This window comes from Protopterus annectens, chromosome 13.part0 (genome assembly GCF_019279795.1).
Source record: "Protopterus annectens isolate FY-2018-M chromosome 13.part0, PAN1.0, whole genome shotgun sequence".
In the NCBI taxonomy this organism is placed as follows: domain Eukaryota; kingdom Metazoa; phylum Chordata; order Ceratodontiformes; family Protopteridae; genus Protopterus; species Protopterus annectens.
This window is the reverse complement of record NC_056747.1, coordinates 932,001,571-932,021,250: the sequence shown is the minus strand read 5'-3', so window position 1 is coordinate 932,021,250 and position 19,680 is coordinate 932,001,571. Positions and strand designations below refer to the sequence as shown.

The 19,680-nt window shown below is 37.9% G+C and overlaps 1 protein-coding gene across 2 annotated transcripts in view; it reads left to right on the top strand.

The window, feature by feature from the left end:
• Positions 1 to 19,680, top strand: part of FNDC1 (fibronectin type III domain containing 1) — a 541,793-nt gene that overhangs the window by 430,364 nt on the left and 91,749 nt on the right. For both annotated transcript variants that reach the window (XM_044054699.1, XM_044054698.1), the window contains one exon: positions 18,770 to 18,849. In XM_044054699.1, the coding sequence (XP_043910634.1) occupies positions 18,770 to 18,849 (80 nt within the window). The remainder of the gene's footprint in view (positions 1 to 18,769; positions 18,850 to 19,680) is intronic.

The window sequence follows — 19,680 nt, the reverse complement described above, 5'->3', positions numbered from 1 at the left end:
TTATTTATTTATTTTACATTTGTAAAAGTACATGGCTTACGTTTTTGGATAAGCTTAAAGATGAATTTAGCAGAGATGTGTTTCGGGTGGAAAGTAGGGAGGGGATTAGGAGAGGAGGTAAGAAGGCTAGAGTTATCAGGGGATAGCTGGCAGGCTAGAGATTGAATGGCCTCTGTAAAGAAGGTATTAAAGGTATTAGCAGTTTGGATGGGAGTATTATGATTAGCATCATGTGGGGTTGGTGTACTAGAATGACCTGGGTGTAGGAGTCTATTGATACTCGCCCAGAACCTTTGTGGGTTATTTTGGTTTGTTTGTTGTAGTTTGCTATAAAAGTTCTTTTTATCTGAGAGAATACCGTTTTTTTGTTACATTTCTCAAGTGTCTAAAAGTTTGCTTGTTGGTAATATTTTTGGTAGCATGCCACCTAGACCAAGCTTTGTTTCTGACTAAGATTTTCTGTTTGATTTCTTTTGTGAACCAGGGGGTTGGTTTTGACTTGATTCTAATAGAGCATTTTGGAGCATGCTGGTCAAGGATAGTCAAGAATGTTTTTATTGAAGTATTTGACTGCCTCTTCAAGTGAGAGTATTTTTAGAGGAGTTCAGTCACAAGCATTCAACTCACATTGAAATAGTACTGGGTTAAAGTGTTTATTGGACCTTGAGGTTCTATTTGTGGGAGGTTGGGAAATATCACTTTTTTGTCTGATAATGTAGGTCAAAGAGTGGTCACTAATGTCATCTGGTAAGATTCCTACCTTATATGTTTGGAAATGGTTATTATTAAGAATCCAATCTAGGATACTCTCTTTATTGTTTTGTTTGTTAAGTCTGGTAGAAGAGTTGATGATTTGAGTGAAGCTGTGGAGATTAATGTGAAAAGTAGGATGTTCAGTGTTGACACACTTCCAATTAATATTAAAATCCCCTAGGATTATAGTTTCTTGTGGGAAAGTTGATGAGATCCAGCTGAGAATATCCTCAAGTGTGCTAGAATTATTGCCAGGAGGCAGATAGATACAAATGATATATAAGGATTTATTTGAGTTAAGCTGAATTTTGGAAATACAGATTTCTGCCTTATTATCCTGAGGTGGATTATAAGGTGAAGTGGTAATTTATAGGCTGTCTTTAAAAATAATTGCTACTCCCCCTCCCTTACGCTTTTTTCGGTCTTGTCTCAGTATATTATAACATGGTGGGATAATTTCATTGTCTTGAGTTCCAGGTTTTAACCAAGTTTCTGTCAAACATAGTATATCAAATGAGTGAACATCTAGGAGAGCGTGAAGCTCAGGAATTTTATTGTTTATGCTGTGGATATTGATATGTGCTATCAGGAGTGAGTTAGGGGGTTTGGTGGTGGTGAGTGGGGTAAAGGAGTTGGGATGACAGGATTCAATTGTTGAGACATTGGTTGGGCTAGGGTTAGGATGGATGTCACCATCTTCTAAGGATTGTTTTTTTAATCTAAGTATGGGATTATGTGTGTAGCTAATTAGATATCGAACTTTCCTGTCTGTGAGATTATTGTATTTAATGTGGGCCAGTCTGTGATATTTGATAATAGGTAGCTAGGTATAGAAGTTATATTTATATGATTATGGGAGATAATAGGAGTTACAGTAGATGTTTGTTTAGGAGGATGATGACACTGGAAATACATAAGGTTTTCAAAGTAGGTTAGGGGATAGGCTGAGGTTAGGATAGATGTACTTGTAATAATGAATAATAACTTAGTTTTAGTAGAGTTCATTGTTATGGGCATACTGCTATGTAGTTTCAGGGTAAGTTTCAGGGTAATATAAGTGTAATAGGACAGAAGAGAGACAAGCAGCTAGATAATAGATAAGATTAATTACGTTAAGTAGTGGGATGAAGGGAAGAAGATAAGTGGTGGAAGGGTGTAATACAATTAGCTAATGAATTGGGAACCTCTGATTGGTAGTATGGGTAAGTGGTGTAGTTAGCAGGTATACATCTAGGACCTCTGGGGGTGTGTGGGAATTGGGGGTAGGGTAGGGGAGTGGAGTGAGCCTGCACGGCAAATGGAGCGGGTAGAGACAAGAGAAGGAGGAAGTCTATGAAGAACATTCAGTAAGAAAGCTTAGAATGTAAGGTAAGTAAAGTTAGAGGTGAAAAAAGAGGTTGTGCAAAAAGTAGTGGGAAGGATAGATGGGGATAGGTATGTACAATCAAATAGATAAAAAGATGATGTGGAGCTACTTACAAAATCAACTTGGGCAAGGGATTGGAAGTAGATTAATATTAGGCAAGCTAAGTGGAGGTAGGGCTGGTAAAATATTATAAGAAATATATAGCTGATACGGATGCCACCTAGTGGACCAACTCAGAAGTACAACAGGAGGTTCTGAGAGGGAGAGAACAGATCAGGGAGTTAGGTTTATAGGGGCTAGTATAGAGGTATTTTGCTAGTATGGAGGGTGGGTACAGATGCTGTAAGGGTGAGGCTGCTGGCTTTCCTGGCTGGGAGCAACCTTTTAGCCACCACAAAGTAGTAGTCACAATACTAAAATATGTTGTAAGGTTTAGGAGACCAACATACGTTTGCTTCCTTGTTTGTTTTATTTAAAACTTTTGGGGTGCAGGATAGAAGATGCTATGAAGAAAAAACAGGTTAGAGTGGGTCCTTAGCCGTCAAGTCAGAGGAGTCATTTTCCAAGGACAGGATGTACAGCTAGACAACTGGGAACTTGTTGAGATAGAAAGTGTAGAGAATAAGGTGCAGCGGGGAGAAAAAAAGAATTTACTTTAGTACAGTAAACAAATAACTTGGACTAAGTTACTATTACAACATCTAAACATAACACATAGATGTAGGACACACAATAAAATACTAAGCTGTATATTCCTAAACTAGCAGATAAAATAGTGAAGTCAAACCTTGACTACCAGCATTAAAGCAGTTAGTGTCAAATATCAGCAAAGAATTAGCAGTATTGTACTTTAAATCACTGCTGTATGAGGCACGATAATCAGATAAATTCATATATGTATGATATAGCAAAACAATCACATCAACATGTACATTTAACAGCCATAGAAAGCTTCAGAAATTCAGGTAGCAAGGCAAATCAAGTTAAAATCAAATTTCTAAATTATCAGCCAGCAGACAACTTCATAAGTGCAGGTAGGAAAAGGCTTCTGGTTTAAAACATGGGAAGTAATGTATTAGTGAGTCTACAAAATATATATAGTAGCAGGAAAATGCTGATTTCAGAGTGGCAGGACTATCAGGTTAAGCATCGCTCTCGTATCTCTAGGTATGCTATAGAGCGCAAGATGCGTCCTTCTTCAACGGACAGTTCAGCATATGTATCAGAATGGGCTACAAGCTCCCACATCATAAAACGCTATAAATTAAAGCATTTCCAAGGATGCAACTGTGGCTCTGATTCTGAGATGCATTAATAAATAAAGGATTCACCTATATTTAGAAAGCCCTAAACTAACAGTGGACATAATGAGTTAAAGCATTTTAAAGGGTTTGGGCTAAAGCTCTACTTCAACTTTAAGTAATTGATATGATGAGCTCAGATAGTTATAATGGTGAGAATCAGGTATGAAAAGACTGAGACATGAGATTTGTCATGGAACTCTGCATGGTAGAGATCAACAGGACAGAAGAAGAGCTAACGAGGAGAGGACAGTTTTGGTGGTGAAAAAGTAAAGGAAACCCAAAATGTATTACTTGTTTTTTAAACCAAATAGGTGTATGAAAGTGATCATCTACATTAATGCTGATGCTAGCACCCCTAGAATGCAGAGACAACCTAATAAAGGAACTTTCCAGCATGTTTTATGATCTGCTCATCTCCCCCACTCCAACAGTCTCCCTCATGTCGGCTTTTGCAGCAGCTGTAACTCCATTTAAGACAGAAAAATCAAACGATATGGAAGAGCCCATAAAACATGAAGAAATAGTGAAAGTGATTGCCAAGATTAGAACTAACAAAGCCCCAGGCCCGGATGACATTCTGGCTGAATTTTATAAATGGGAGGAGACACACTTTGGCAGATACTAGAGAAATTGTGCAATTCACAGAATTTCCCAGATCATCATCATGAATATAACAATAAGGGAATGATAACATTACTTCCAAAGTTAAAAGAAGGACCCCCCCCCCCCACATTTAATTTTTTGACATCTCCAAGCCATTCAATACCCTGAGGTGGGACTTCCTGTTTAAGGTTCTTGAATGTAGGAACTTTGGTGACTTATCATTTGGGTCAAACAGTTATACACTAGACTGGCTTTTAGAATATTATTAAATAGAATGGGGAAAATATGTATGGGAACCAGATAATGTTGCCACTTGTATCTGGGCCCTTACTTGTTAGCAGCCATGGAAGAGTTTACCTTCCAAATGAAAACTAGACTCGAAGAATGAAGTGTGGGAACAGGAGTAGAAAGCTCCTTTATCATATTTGCAGATGATTACATTTTACTGCATGATAATTTGCCTGATGTGCTGGGAGGTGTAGTAGCTATATTTAAACCATATGGGGAGGCCTTGGGCTTAACCTGCAATCTGAGCAAATCAGTTGTGATTAGCTGTAGTATAAATATATATGTGCTACCAGATGTGAACAAACAAATCTTAGCCCACTAAAATATGTAGGGCTGTTCACTAATCATGGTTTGGAATCTGTAATTGATGGCAATATACAAGTGGTGACTAATAAGTTTCAGTATAGCCTTTTATAGTTTTCATGCCACAGCAGGTAAAATATAGGCAATGCAAGTTATGCTAATGCTGCATATGTTTTAACTATTTAGGAACTTGCCATTCCCAAAGAGTACAGGAGATGGTGGAGGATCAGGCACTAGGGAAATCAGCTCAGCGAATTTTGGCTTCTCTGACTTGTATTCCCAAGTGTTTAGGTGATGGAGCTTGTCTTGCTTTACATTTCAGATGTGCTGGTGGCATTTAAACTAAATTAGCTGATAAAGATGAGCCAGGCACACCCTACCAAAGGGAGAGACCAGCCAACTCTATTGCGTTTCAAGCTTTGTAAAATGTCAGAAGAATAATTAATACAACTTCATGGTAGTGCCTTAAATTTGGTGATATGGTATGGGGTAGTGGCAGACCAATCTTGAGGGGCCACTACCCTTGGATTGTGGAATGAGTTACAGGGACCACAAGGAGGTACTATTTGACAAAAAGGATCCTTGAATAAGATCAGGTAATACTAGTACGTCCCCAGTGGGCGATCCCCCAAAACTTTCAGGCTCTGTGCTATAAATTCTAGATAGAGGGCAATGAGTGGATCATTTACATTCAGGTGTTTTGAATCTGGCATGAATCTGCCAACTAAATAGGTAAGAAGAAGTGATGTATGCCTTGGATTAAATGGATGAATATTCAAAAAGGAAGAGAGATATGATTTATAGGGACTTGTGGGAGTATAAAGCTACTGCACCAAAGCATCTATTAGAAGAAAGACAAAAGAAGATGAAGGGAGTCTTTCTAGATGCAGAGGTGCGAAATGAGGCATGGAAGGCTGTGCAACATCTGAGCAGTTGGCCAGAGTTCAGGGATTTACAACTAGCCCTGACACACTGCTGATACCTCACACCTTAGTAAGGTGCTACTGTCAGAGATTTAAACTGGAGGGGTGGTGAACCAGGAGCAGATAATAAGCATATGTTCGGGGGAGGGCAAGCTGATATGGTATTGGCAGTAGCTTCAAGCTTAGTTGCACACAAAGTTCCATAATACCCTAGTTTATGACCGGGAATTCTGAATTTTGAGATTGTAAGAAAGATAAAGACATTGCAAACTTTATTTACTATTAACCGGGTTAGACTTCTTCTTAATAGAGACCTGATGTGGCATTTATACTATTAGGTGAAATTTGGCCAGGGTATCAGGGAAATTCCCCTACTTTATTTATTTATTTATTTTACATTTGTTTACCGGGATAGTCCTACTGGATACATGTCCATTTTCAGCGGAGGCCCTGGGAGAAAAGCTCCAAAAAGACATTTAACAAACTGTTATATTTTTACAGTTTAAAACACAAAATAAAACACAAATAAAAGGATTTTTACACAGATGTAAACAAACACAAAAACAGATACACAAACAAATTATTACATTTTTACTCAGATGGAAAATTCTAGACAGTGTTTTTAAGAAGGATAGGGTATTGAATGCCCTTGAGGCTAACCTTGTAGTAGATCCAATGAGATCATAGGATTTATAAGTTAAGAAACAATAAAGTATAGGCAGAAGTCCTCCATGTGCACATGAGTAATGGTTAGAGTTAGTCTGGATTAGGACAAGGGCATAGCCATCGTTTTTTAAAGTACTGAATCAGACTTTTCTTGAATTGAGGTAGAGAGAGTTCAGATGTAAGATTAGCAGGGAGAGAATTCCAGGTTTTGCCAACAGAATTAGCAAACAGAGATTTACCGGCTGTGTTGTTGGATATGAGAGTTTGAACTAGTAGTCTTTCAGATGAACAAAGTGCACTAAGGTTACTGTAGGGGGTGATGAGGTTTTTAAGTACGCAAGCCACTCTAGTAGATTTAGGTTATGATAGTGATGAGTTCTGTAGGCTGCATCAATAGCAAATTTAGCAATGTGATTGTAGCTGCTAGAAAGTTTATTAAGATCAGTTTTGCTGAGGTTTGTAAATAGAGGGGAAGCACAGAGGAGGGTGGAGAGTAGATGTGTACGAGCAATTACAGTTCTGGCTAATGGTGTTAGGAAGGGCTTGATCCTATATAGTGAGCCAAGTTTTTTATTAACTGTTTTAATAGTTTTATTGATATGCAGATCAAACTTAAGGTTATTATCTATTATAACTCCTAACAGTTTGGTTGAGGAATCTGGGGAAATAATGGTACCATTGTTGGATTTTAATGTAAAGGTTATAGGGACAGACCTGTGAGTAGGAGAGAAAAGCAGCAGTCTGGTTTTATTAGGATTTAACTGAGATGACGGTTAAGGAGCCAGTTTTCAACTGTGTATTTTTTTCTAAATGTGCTGTGGTGTCTTTTACATCCCCCGACCTACCATCAACTCAAGCAGATAGAACTTCTGTTTAACAGCTCATTCTGACGGACAGCAGACTCAGGAATGCACCATTCCCCTATGATGCACTGCAGTGTCAGCAATTAATCTACCTGGTATGGGATTAGAACCCACAGCCTTTTGCACCAAAAAGAAGTATACTACCTAATGCAGCACTGATGCTGCAAATGTCCGTGATATTAAGAGTAACTTCAATATTGTCACATGCAATTAAATTGTTATGCATCAAAGTTTGGAAGTCAGGTAAGGGGTTTCAAGAAACTTATGTGGTCTCCCAGTTGCAGATAATCTTAAGCAGTATCCTGTACTCTTGTAAGAGTGATATGCATCACATTGATTGATATTCCTTCTGAATGGCAGCATGTATTTTCCAAATGAATATCAATCCATATAATATACATAGTTCTTTGTTTTTAGTGAGAAAGATATGGAAATCAATTGTTCTGGCAATTTTTGCTAATAGCATATAAAGATTTGCGTTGATGGATTATTGGAACTTTCTAATATTAATTTACAAAATGAATAAGTCAATGTCTTCGGAGCTATGCAGTTGCAAATGCGGAACAAAATTTTGAGTTGGTATATGGGTTGACTTTGTTAACTGAATGTTGTTCTTTTTTTGTTAAACAAATACATTTTTAGTTTTTCTTATTTGCTTGAGTGTATATTGACAGTTTTGAATTATTTTTTAATAAAATACAGTTCATTAAAATGTAATTGTTTAACATAAAAATAAGGAAGCTATGAAGAATAATGCTTGGTTCGCAATGCTAGAAAATCCAAGTTTCTTGGTAATCAGACTGTATCAATTAGAATATTATAAACAAAATAAGAGAGAAAATATTGTTCATTTTACTGGAACATGGGCTTAATTAAATAAAGACTGGGATTTCCTAGTATAGAATACATGTTGATATATTTATTTCTGATTTGTTAATTCATGATTCATTGACCAGTTTAGTACCACTAGGCCAGTGATCTCTTTTCAGGGGAAGACTCGGGTGGTATTTATACTTAGGAACATCTGTGGACGTTCCAGTTGTGGGATATGCCTGGTTAGGTACACATCAAAAGGGGTATTTTCCTCAATGATAGGTCTGATGAATGCCAAATACAGTGGAAAAATGACTTCCTTGGACCTAGATGCCATACCATTGTTTATGAGTTGCATAACATAGAATGATTTCCTCACAAATGTATACATGTGATGATCAAAGGCTAGATTACTGTCTATGTGTGTCTCTAAGTCCCTGACTACTGGGTCAGCTCTAAGGGGTGTGTTGTTAATATGATAGCTACCCGGGTTTGATGACTTCCCAAAGGATACTATTATGCATTTCTTGCCATTTTGTTTTAGTCCATGGCTCTGACACCAGTTGCTTGTCTGTGTCATCTGTACCTGGAGAACATTTGTGCCAGTGTGGGATTCAATGACAAGTCCTAATTTGCAATCATCTGTAAGTTTAGTCATCCAGAGACCATTGACATTGGCCTTCAGAAATACATTTGCCAAAAAAGAGCTGTCTAAGGACCAATTCCTGAGGGTTCTACTTGTGAATGGCCTCTTTGTAGAGGTAGACTCCCCAGTTCTAACTTCTAGGGTCCTGTCTATGAGACAGTTGGCTATCCACCCGATGACATATAGGTTTGTATCTAACTTCTTGAGTTTGTCAACAATGCCTGAGTGGGTTATTGTGTCAAATGCCTTGGTCAGGTCAAAGTAGGCAGTGTGAACCATTTTGCCTTCATCCATTGTTTTGGTGACCTTCTGAAAGAAGTCCACTAGGCTGAGTAGGCATGATCTGCCCTTGATGAAACCAAGCTTGGTTGAGTCCAGTGTCTGGAGGTTTACTATATCATTATTGATCATTTCCATGATAATTCTTTCCATGGCTTTGCATATAATTACCATTTTCAACAAGATGTGTCACCCTTTGATTTGTTTTTGTACTTGAAAAAGCAGCACTAATTATTCCCCTGAGCCCCCACAGAAGAACAGATTTTGATTTACTTTTTTTTCTTAACAGAATATTATTTCTTGTTGATGAAGGTTGCACAAATGGGTCCTAGAATTCCTAAATGTATTGTACAGATGCAAAAATGCATCTTGCACACTGTGGTCAGTATGCAGCTAGATGTTGCCATGACACTTAGGTCTGAATTACAGTAGTCTCCCGTGGGGTTCACTTCTGTTGCCATTATGTATGAGTAGGACCCCAATGCATACTAGGCATTCCCATGTTCAGGATGGATTGGAGTGCTGTGTAGCCTGACGGTACTGTGCAGTGCAGTTAGTTAAGACAAGTTTGTTAAGGTACTAACAGGACTGACTTACCCAGCAACTACTGGATCAGGCAACTCCCCCATTCTTACCTGTCTTAAATGACTGCACTGCAGTGTCTTACTGCCATTCATAAATACATTATAGTCTATAAGATGAGAAAGGATAAGGAGTTATTGCCATATAATGACAATGTGAGATCTGGGTTGGTATGAGCACTTGTTGGTAGGAGCCCACAAGCATTTTTTGTGGAGAGGCAGAATAAGGTCATGTGACGGAGAAAGTATGCCTGCACTGTAGGGCTGCTAGCATTGAGTAGCGCCACCATGAAGTTGGCCACATTTTGATTTGAGTTTACTATGTAGAATTGTCTAGTAGGGGCTTTAGCTGGTACGAGTGGTATAAGCCATCACTGGTAAAGTCTTATCTGTCATCTTATCCGAGGCTGACACTTAATAGATTCTGTTATCTTGTCTTGGTATCTACACAACATTCTACTTGAAGGCAAGATATTACTCAAGACTAATGTTTTTTCTTTATGTAACACACACGTAGCAAACTCCTTCTTGGCTCTCTGCATACCCCTCTGACTACAGTACCTCATGCCCTTCACCCCACATGGACATTACTTGGTCTTAGTCCAACTTGCCTGGTGTAAAGGACCTTAAGACCCTTGGGACATCATGGATCATGGCCCTAGACAAGCAGCTGACAATCATCCTGTTCTTGTCCATTCTGGTGAGTATGGAGTCTGTATACCTGACTATAGAGTTACCTATGACTGAGACATATCCCTGTGTGGCAGCAGACTTAGTGGACCTTATGGGCTTAGGCATGTTTTTCTGGTGAGTTTTGAGTAATCTGTGTGGACCTACAGTATGTGGGAGTAGGGAAGAAATAGGTGTGCTGATAGCTGAGTTCTTTTAGTTTGTGTTCTAGGAGGCTTTTGCAAATGTGTTTTACAGTCTCAGCATAAGTTATAGTATTAGTTATGTGTTGTGACTTAATGTAGTGTTGTGAGTATATGATGATTACTGATAAAGGGCTGATGCAAGAGTTTGTCTCCAGGATTCTTAAATATTTACATATTTTTTCATGTTGTACTATCAATGATAACTGCAATAGTCAGTAAGCATAAAAAACTTTCTACACTGCCTTATAATACCTAATGACATCAGTCTGGCCACAGATGAGGGTAACAGCAGACTGTTGGCCCCTGTTGCCAAAGAGTGGAGGACATGGCCTGGTAGTAGTACTTGATGGATGGAGGAAGACTACTGTAGGTGATCCTAACAGTTACTTTTAAAACTGCAAGAAAAAACAAGAACAAAAATTCAAAATAAAACAAATGTAAAACAAAACTAATATAATCAAGAAAAAAAATTCCAATAAATAAGAGCAAAAGAATAAAAAACAATATTAAATTACAAACCTCAAATATTGAATTCCAAAGTAGTCTTACAACAGCAGTAGCCACAGGTCAGTGGCAGCTTCAAAATTTGATATCCCAATCATGCATATTTGTCTTAAAGGAAGTGAGTGTGTCACTCAGTTTTAAAGGCGATAGAAAATTATTCCAGAGCTGGGGAAGCACTGAGTTATAAGACTGATCGCATTTTATTTATTTATTTATTTGATGATGGAGATTCAAGTGTTTAGTTCCATTACCTGAGGAGCCAATTTTTATGAAGGTGAAGGAGGCCAAGGAGAGACAAGTCCTTAGCATCATAGAATACTAGATGTAAATCATCATGTAGAAGTCTGCAAGAGACAGAGTACAGGGATAGAGTTCTGTTCCCCTGATGTGGAGGTGCGCCTGCTGCTTGACATTCCCTCAAAGTGCTACCATACCAGCTTGTGTAGACCCACTCATGTTTTCCACTGGGCTTGTTCTCAGATGAGTGGTCTATGCCACTCTCCTAAAGTGCCAAGTCACCGCAGATGAAGGATAACAGTAAAAAGTCTGATAACTATACGTCTAAGTACATTGAGATGTAGTTTACACAGCACTGACGGAATGTGCTCCTTATTTCGCCAACAGAATGATGTCTTGTTGGAATGATTATGAAACTTGTGAGAACTACCATGTACAGTTAGACTTATTTAATTTCATATACAAATGAGGACAGCACAGCAGTGCAGTGATTAGCAATACTGTCTCACAGAGCTTGGTTCACAAGTTCTGCGCTGAGCAATATAAAATCACATGACGGCAAATGACCATTTAAGTAGAATCATCAAGCTATAAAGCCATAAAAGAACCAATACTAATTATGAGGAAAAGCAAGCCAATAAAATTTAAACTACAATGAATTTCAAAATATGAAATAGTTAAATAATAAATAAAAATGTTATCAATTGTAAAAGCATCATGGTCAGGAATGCATAAGGGATCAAGTATGAAGCATCTTGGTGGAGTCAAAACTAATGAAACGTCTGAATAAAATAGGAAGGCGTACATGACATACAGAAGTAATCCTTCCCTGCAACATAAGAAGCATGTAAATGCTATCACAAAGGAATTTAAACACAAGTTACGAGGACTTAACTCTTCTGATTGCAATGAAGTTAACTTGGCATTTACCTGCAAGAATAACAAGTGCTTGCTGGTAATATTTCAGGAGGATGGTAAAAAAAAAGCTTTAAATGGGGTAATGATTTCCTGTTCAATGGGTTCTGATGGGATATCAAGTCAGTTAGTTCATCTGATATCAAGTGAAATGATTTATCCTCTTAATTTTATGTTTAATAAAATCTTACAGAAAGGTTTTTGTTCCTAATTGATTGAATCAAATCCCATGTAATACATACACATAACAGAAGCATTAAACAAAATATTCTTAATTATAAGCCCATCAAGCTAATGCCCATAACTGACAAATGTTTTGAATTTTGCTTGCCTAAAGCAGGGTTTTAGGGTAACATAATGGTTAAAGTGTTTACCTTGCAAACACAAAGTGCAGGGTTTGATTCTCATGTGGGGTAGTTAGCTAGTCTTAAAATGGCCCACAAGGGCAGTTACTCTAGTACTAACTTATGAAATTATACTATCTAGTAAAGAATAATAAACATGACCTGATTTAAATATCTTATAGTATGGATTTACCTGAGAACATTTGCCTGTGACATGTTTAACACCATTTTATGATAAATTGCCTGCTTATTTAAATTCTGGCAAATAATGTTTAGCTGTATAGCTAGTTGTTACTACAGACTTTAACACATTATTACAGATTGCAATAATTAGGAAACTTTGTCAAATCAAGTAGACTCGTATATTGTGCTACAGTTAACTTCCTGGCCAATAACCAGAACGCAATGCCTTTCTTCAGGTTACAACATCAAGCTGAAAAAAAAGACATCTGGTATGCATCAGGGTTCTGTATTATGATCAGTTTAGGTTTACTTAATTAGTTATAATTAAGCTATTTGCTTATTTATTTCAGATTTTCTAAGCACAACTGAATTTTGGATAATGAACTATGCTGATACCTGTAAGATAAGAGCTACACTATACATGAATGAGGATGTAATAGAACTGAGTACCTAGCCAAGGAGTATTATAAACTGGGCTGCAAACATTGGATTCATATTTAATGAAAAGTAAAATAAGGTATTATTGTTTGGACAAATTAACAATTTTAAATGTGTGCATTAGGAAACCAGTAGCTAGAAATAACTGAAAATACAAAAGGCTTGGGAATAACTTTTGAGCAACGGGCTGACATTTAAAGAACAACTATCTATTATTAAGATTATTGATCTAGACACCTTGCATTTTTGTGTGCACTTTATAAGTCTACATTAAGACCTATAATGGAGCATAATCTGGCTTTCTGCTAAATAACTCTAGGTGGTATATGTATCAACTTGAATCTGCTCAAATGACCTTTACAAAGAAAATAGGGAATATGATGAATCTTACCAACAATGAAGAAATTATTTATTTGTTTATTTATTTTACATTAGTTGACCGGGAAAGTCCGACTGGATGCATGTCCATTTTCAGTGGAGGCCCGGGGAGAAAAGCTACACAGTTAAATTTAAAGCAAAATATAAGGTGCATACAGAAGCATTCAAATGTACATAGATAGTACCAAACTTAACATTGACTAGTAACATAGCAATGAAGCTTAGGATTTAACATATTTACATTGACTGAACACATCTTTTACAGTTTCAGGTTGAGGCATTACATGATGGTGAACATTGTTAGTAGGGGTTGCATTTTATGCTTTATACAGTTGACTTGTGAGCAAGTTAGCCATAGTAGGGAATATAACAACAAAGAGAGCAAAGATTAGACATAGTAGGGAGTATAGTAGCAGGAGAAGGGACAGAGATGGGAAATCGGATAACAGGTTAAGTAAGAAAAGCAGGAGGAGTAAGTAGTTTAAGTATGGAGTAAGAGTAGAGGTGTAAAGAGAAAAGTGTAGTGGGTAGATAACAGAGTGTCCTAGCAGTGATATATGGGTATTGAATAAGGGGTTAGAATTAGAGGTGGAGCTAGAGAAGTTGCATTCTTTTGATGATGAAGTTGAAGTCAGAGGGCAAGAGTAAGGGGAGAGGGTGGGAGCAGGAGGGGTCAGCCAGGTGGGGAACATGTGCATATCCATGTGTGCTTTAGGTGTTCTTTCAGGAGTCTTTTAAATGTAACCTTTGCGCCTGTTGAAGTAATAGCAGTAGGTAGGGTGTTCCAGATTTTGCCCATGGCGTTAGCGAAGAGAGAGTCCACTGCTGTGTTGTTGGTCTTAGTGACCTTGATCAATTTTTTGTTGCTTGAGCGAAGTTGTCTAGATTTAGCTTGTAGTTCTAGTAGATTGGCCAGAGCTGGAGTTTTGTCTGGGAGTAGTAGGAGACTGTGGGCAAAGAAAAGTTGATGATAGTTTAGGAGATTAGGGAATTCAAGCCAGCCAAGTTGTTTTAGGGATTGGCAGTGGTGGGCTTGGTAGACGGGCACTGTTAGCAAATTTTCCAATTTGATGGTAACAAGTGTTGAGTTTGGCAGTTTCAATTTTGGGTAAGTTGGTGAGAATGGGTGAGACATAAAATAGTGTGGAAAGGAGGTGAGTTTGAGCAATTGTTATCCTAGCAGGTTGTGTTAGAAATTGTTTATTTTTATATAGACTGCTCATTTTTTGTGGATATTTTTAATGGTTTGATTTATATGCTGATCAGATTTGAGGTTATTATCAATGGCACTCCAAGCAATTTAGTGTGAGTGTCAGGGGAGATGACAGTCCCATCCCTGGACACAATATTAAATGGGCTGGGTATTGTGGTAGATTTGTTAGGTGTAAATAGCAACAGTTTGTTTTTCTTTGGGATTTAGTATTAGGTTTTTGTTAGGAAATGAGTTTTTGGTGGTATGGAAGGCTCTTTGGATTATAGAGAGGAGTTTCTGAGGATCATTGGTTGAACAGACAAGTGTTGAGTCATCAGCGTATTGTATAACTGTTGCATCTTGACAGATGCTGTAAAGGTTATTGGTGAAAATGGAGAATAGGAGGGGACCTAAAATGGAACCTTTTGGGACTCCTGTGGTGATGGGTAGCAGTGTGAATAGGTTGTTGTCCCACCAAACTGCTTGATGTCTTTTTCTTGTAGATAGTTCTGAAGCCAAGCTAACGCTTGGTTACTAAGGCCAAGGTCAGTAAGGGCTTGTACTAGTTTATGATAGATGACCATATTAAAGGCCTTAGATAGGTCCAGGAATATGGCAGAAGTTAGATTGCTTGTGTGTTTGTTTTGGTTGATGAGGTTTGTGAAAAAGTGTAGGGCAGTGGTTGTGCTATGAGAAGGCCGAAATCCATTTAGGGTAGGAGAGAGAAGTTGGTTGTTAAACAGGTATGGCATAAGATGGCGGTGTATACATTTCTCAAGTATTTTAGCTAGTGGAGGCAGGATGGCTATGGGGTGATAGTTGGTGAGGTTGGTGGAAGTACCACCTTTATGGAGGGGATAATATAGGAGGTCTCCTAGATGGGTGGGATTGAGGTTTCTGAGATAGAGCTTAGAAGGATGGATATAGGGAAGGCAAGTTCATTGACAGCCAACTGAAGGTATTCAGCAGGTATCCCATCAGCTGCTAGTGTAGTAGGTTTAAGTTTGGATAGCAACATTTTGACATGGTTGGTAGGGATGGGTTGAAACTGGAAGGTTGTTTTGGGTCTATCTACAGGTTCTGGTAATTAGTGGTGGTGATGTGGGCTGTTTTTGAACAAGATTAGAAATAGTGTCTATGAAGTATTTGTTAAATGTGTCTGATATATTTTTGATTTCACTAGTGGAGGTTGGAGGTGGGGTTGAGGGTCTGCCAGGGTGGAGTAGTTTATTTATTCCTGCCCAGAATTTCTTGGGGTTGTTTTGATGCTTGTTTTGTAGCTGTAGGAAATAATTTTTTTTATCTAGGAGAACTGCTTTTTTGTCTCATTTCTAAGTTTTTAGAATTTGTTCCTTTCTGATATTCTATTTTTAGTCTCTCTGGTAAGCCAAGGGGCTGTTTTCATTTTGAGTTTAGTGGTCCAGGCTGGAGCGTGGACATTTAGGATTTCTAGGAAAGTGTTATTGAAATGGGTTATGGCTTCTTCTAGTGGTAGCACTTTTGGTATGTTCCAGTTATGGTGCTTTAGCTTGAGTTTGAATTTGTTGGGATCAAAGTGTTTTTGTGTTATGGGTTGTTTGTAATATGGGGGTAGGGTTGGCCTGGGTTTTGAATTTTAGTAGGAAGGTGGGTTGATGGTAGCTAAGGGAGTCCGGGAAGATGTCTGCTTGGTAAGAGGTGTTGGTCTTATTTATTAAGATCCAGTCTAGGAAGCTTTCTTTGATTGTTGCATTTCCTAGTCTAGTGCTTGATTGGATGACTTGTGAGAAACTGTAGAGGCAGATATGGTTTGTGAGCTAATAGCTGAACATTTGTTCCAGTCTATATTAAAGTCACTGAAGACGATAGTTTCCTGGTGCAGGTGTTGACTTGTCCATTGTAGGAAGGCTTCTAGGGTAGGGATGTTACCTGGTGGTATATAGCATATGATAATATTGATTGACTTTTTGTCGCTAAGTTTGAGTTTAGCTAGGAGGAGTTCAGAGATATTGAAAGAACGGATTTGTGGATTAATAGTAGTGATATTTAGGGTGTTGTTATAGTGTAATGCTACCCCTCCCCTTTTTTAGACAGTCTATCATGGCATAGTACATTGTATCCAGTAGAAAGGAACTCATTATCTGCTGTAGTGGGCTTTAGCCAGGTTTCAATCAGACATAATATATCAGGGAAGTAGGTGGGCAGTAGTGCATGCAATGAGTGTACTCTATTGTTAATACTTTGAATATTTAAGCTCAGAATTAGTAGGCTGGTTTTTGGTCTAGTAGTGGGTAGATGGCTAGATGTATGTCAATGCAGTTGACACAATACCTCACTTGGGCATTGTTGGCAAACTCAAGAGGTTTAAACACAAACCATTATGTCCCCCAGTAGACAGCCAGCTGTCTCACAGACAGGCACCAGGAAGTTAGAATTGGGGAGTCCACCACTACAAAGAAGACAGTCACAAGTGTAGTCCCTCAGAGATCCGTCATTGGATCACTCAGTTTTGGCATTTAGATCTCTGAAGTCAAGGCCAATGTCCCTGTCCTATGGCTGACTAAATTTGCAGATGATTGCAAAGTAGGATATGTCACTGAATCTCCCACTAACACAAATGCTCTCCAGAAAGGGCTAACACAGACAAACAACTGGTGACAAAGCCATGGACTAAAACTAAATGCCAAGAAATGCATAATAGTATCTTTCAGGAAGTCATCCAACTCTGATAACTATCATATTAACAACACACCCCTAAGAGTTGACCCAGTAGTCAGGGACTTGGGGACACACAGACACAGTAATCTAGCCTTTGACCATCACGTGTCTTCAGTAGTGAGGAAATCATTTTATTTTGAACAATACCAGTTTCATGAAATTTAATTATACCCTGACTTAGGAATGGAGTCCATTCCCATCATGATATTATAAACCCAAATGAAATGAAGAAATTAAACCCAGTGATAGTCTTGGCATTAGACAGCAAGGTATAACCAGTAAGCTGACAGAACTGCAAATAGAACAGTTAGTTTGAGATATACATTACTTGTTTTATGGCAGCTGTGAAATGTTATCAATAAATATGCTTTATTTTTCAAATTTGCATTAGTAATACCATAATACTTCCCGTTTTGCCACCTTTTTTCATTCTTTTTTGAAAATGTGGAGTAAAAGATTGCTCTACTTTAGTAGGTTGTATTAAAGGCTATCAGATATGACTTACTGTGAGATTTGAGAATGCATCTTCTCTTGGATTTTACTATAGCTATTAATGAGAGATGAAATGGATTTAAGAGGAAGTGCAGATTATTTAAGGCAAGGAGATTAGGTTTAAGGGTCTGAGTGAGTGCATACCGTGTAAGGTAGAGTAAAATAGATTCAGGATTAGAGATGTTGAGGTAAGGTAGGAATTAAATAAGGCAGAGAGAATACAGAGCATGAATAATGGAGGAAAGTGCCAAGAGGAAGGCAGAGGAAGACATGGTGGTAAAGAGCTAGTCCCTGGTGGATTTTCTGTATGTCCTTATATCTCATTTGTTCTTTTTTTTGTTGTATAACTTAGAACCTTTCTTCTGTACTGGCAGATATCTTGTCATCTCTCCCACGGATTGTATACCCCATTACAATGACATATCTCATGGTTCTCTTTGTACCAATGTTTTGTCATTTTCACAACTTTAAGACAACCAATTCAATGAAAGTCATCGTCTCAAGCAGTTCAGTGCCTGCACATTACATGCTTGTGCCCACTATAGTCCAGTTATTAAGAAATCACAAAGTTCTCCTACTTTGTCAGTATTTGTTTCCTTTTTCTTCTCTTTTTAACCATTTTATTTTCCTTGACAAGTCTTTCTTCTTATCGTATTTGCTTCATTAGCTACCCTAATGCTGCCTACTTGAAAGAAATAAAACAGATGGGACACTTGCTTTTGCTTTCACCAGAATAATTAAACAAGACGTTTTTTTTTTTTTCTCACTGTGTTGGTGGTGGAGAGCATAAAGACAAAAAAAAAAGACAATAAACACAAGCACATGGGACTGATTATTTGTGATTATATTGAGATTATTCCTAATGGATGAGTTGAAACTGAAAGATATAGTCAGATTAAAGAATGCTTGGCTTGTGTTTAACAGATTATGGAAGCTGATATGAAAACCATGAGTATGAGCAAACTTGGTTTTGACATAGTCTGTACAATTTATAAAATTCTGATTCATACCGAGTTGTCTTTTTTAAATTAATTTCAAAGCTTTTACTGCAATAATACTTAAATGAATCCCACTAATGCTTGCAGATGTTCTAATCCATAAGAGGACTTTTCTGTTTTATTTGCAGGTATTACTTTAAAATCCAAGCAAAGAATCCACATGGTTACGGACCAATGAGCTCTCCAATCAGTTTTGTTACAGAATCAGGTAACATACAGCATGAGGGAAATATGGAATGAAATGGCAATTCAAACAAAAAAAAAAGAAAGAAAAGGAAAAAAAACCTTAGAGTTGATATAACAGGTCAAGTTTAAAATACTTGGTAAATGCAAACTTGTTTTGATATAGGAAAAAAGATTTACACTTTGACTGTTTGGTAAGGCCAACTTATATGAACTCTGGCAAGGAATTCTGCTACTAGTGAAGGAATGAAGATTAGAGTTGCTACTTTATATTTTTTATACTGCTATGTTGCCTTATTATTTGATTTTGAATAAATAAATATGTCTTTGAAACAGCTGATCTGCCCTTCTCTCTCTCTGTCTCCCCCTCCACACACACGCACACACACACAGACACACACACACGCACACACGCACACACGCACACACACACACACACACACACACACACACACACACACACACACACACACACACACACACATTTATACTCACATTAGAGCATGAGTGGCCAGAATTTTATTGTAGTTATAATATTTTTCTGAGAATCAGAATAATTGGGATACTTTTTCCTAAGATGGTAGTGCAATGCTCTCCTGAGCCTTACTCGCACAATCTGCTTCTGAATCCTAATGCAAAATTTTACTTTGCTGGTGATTGTCATCATCCATCTAATCTACTGATGATGCAGGTAGCAGGAGGTGATACTGTCAGAGGACTGCCATAACTGCTCATGGAGATAGTGCTTGTCCTGTTGTAGCATTTCATCTTTACTTGTCAACATTAACACCTCCCCAGCCATTCCAGGATCCCACTAGTTGACTGGTTCCTCACCAGTTGCCATAAATGGGTCTAT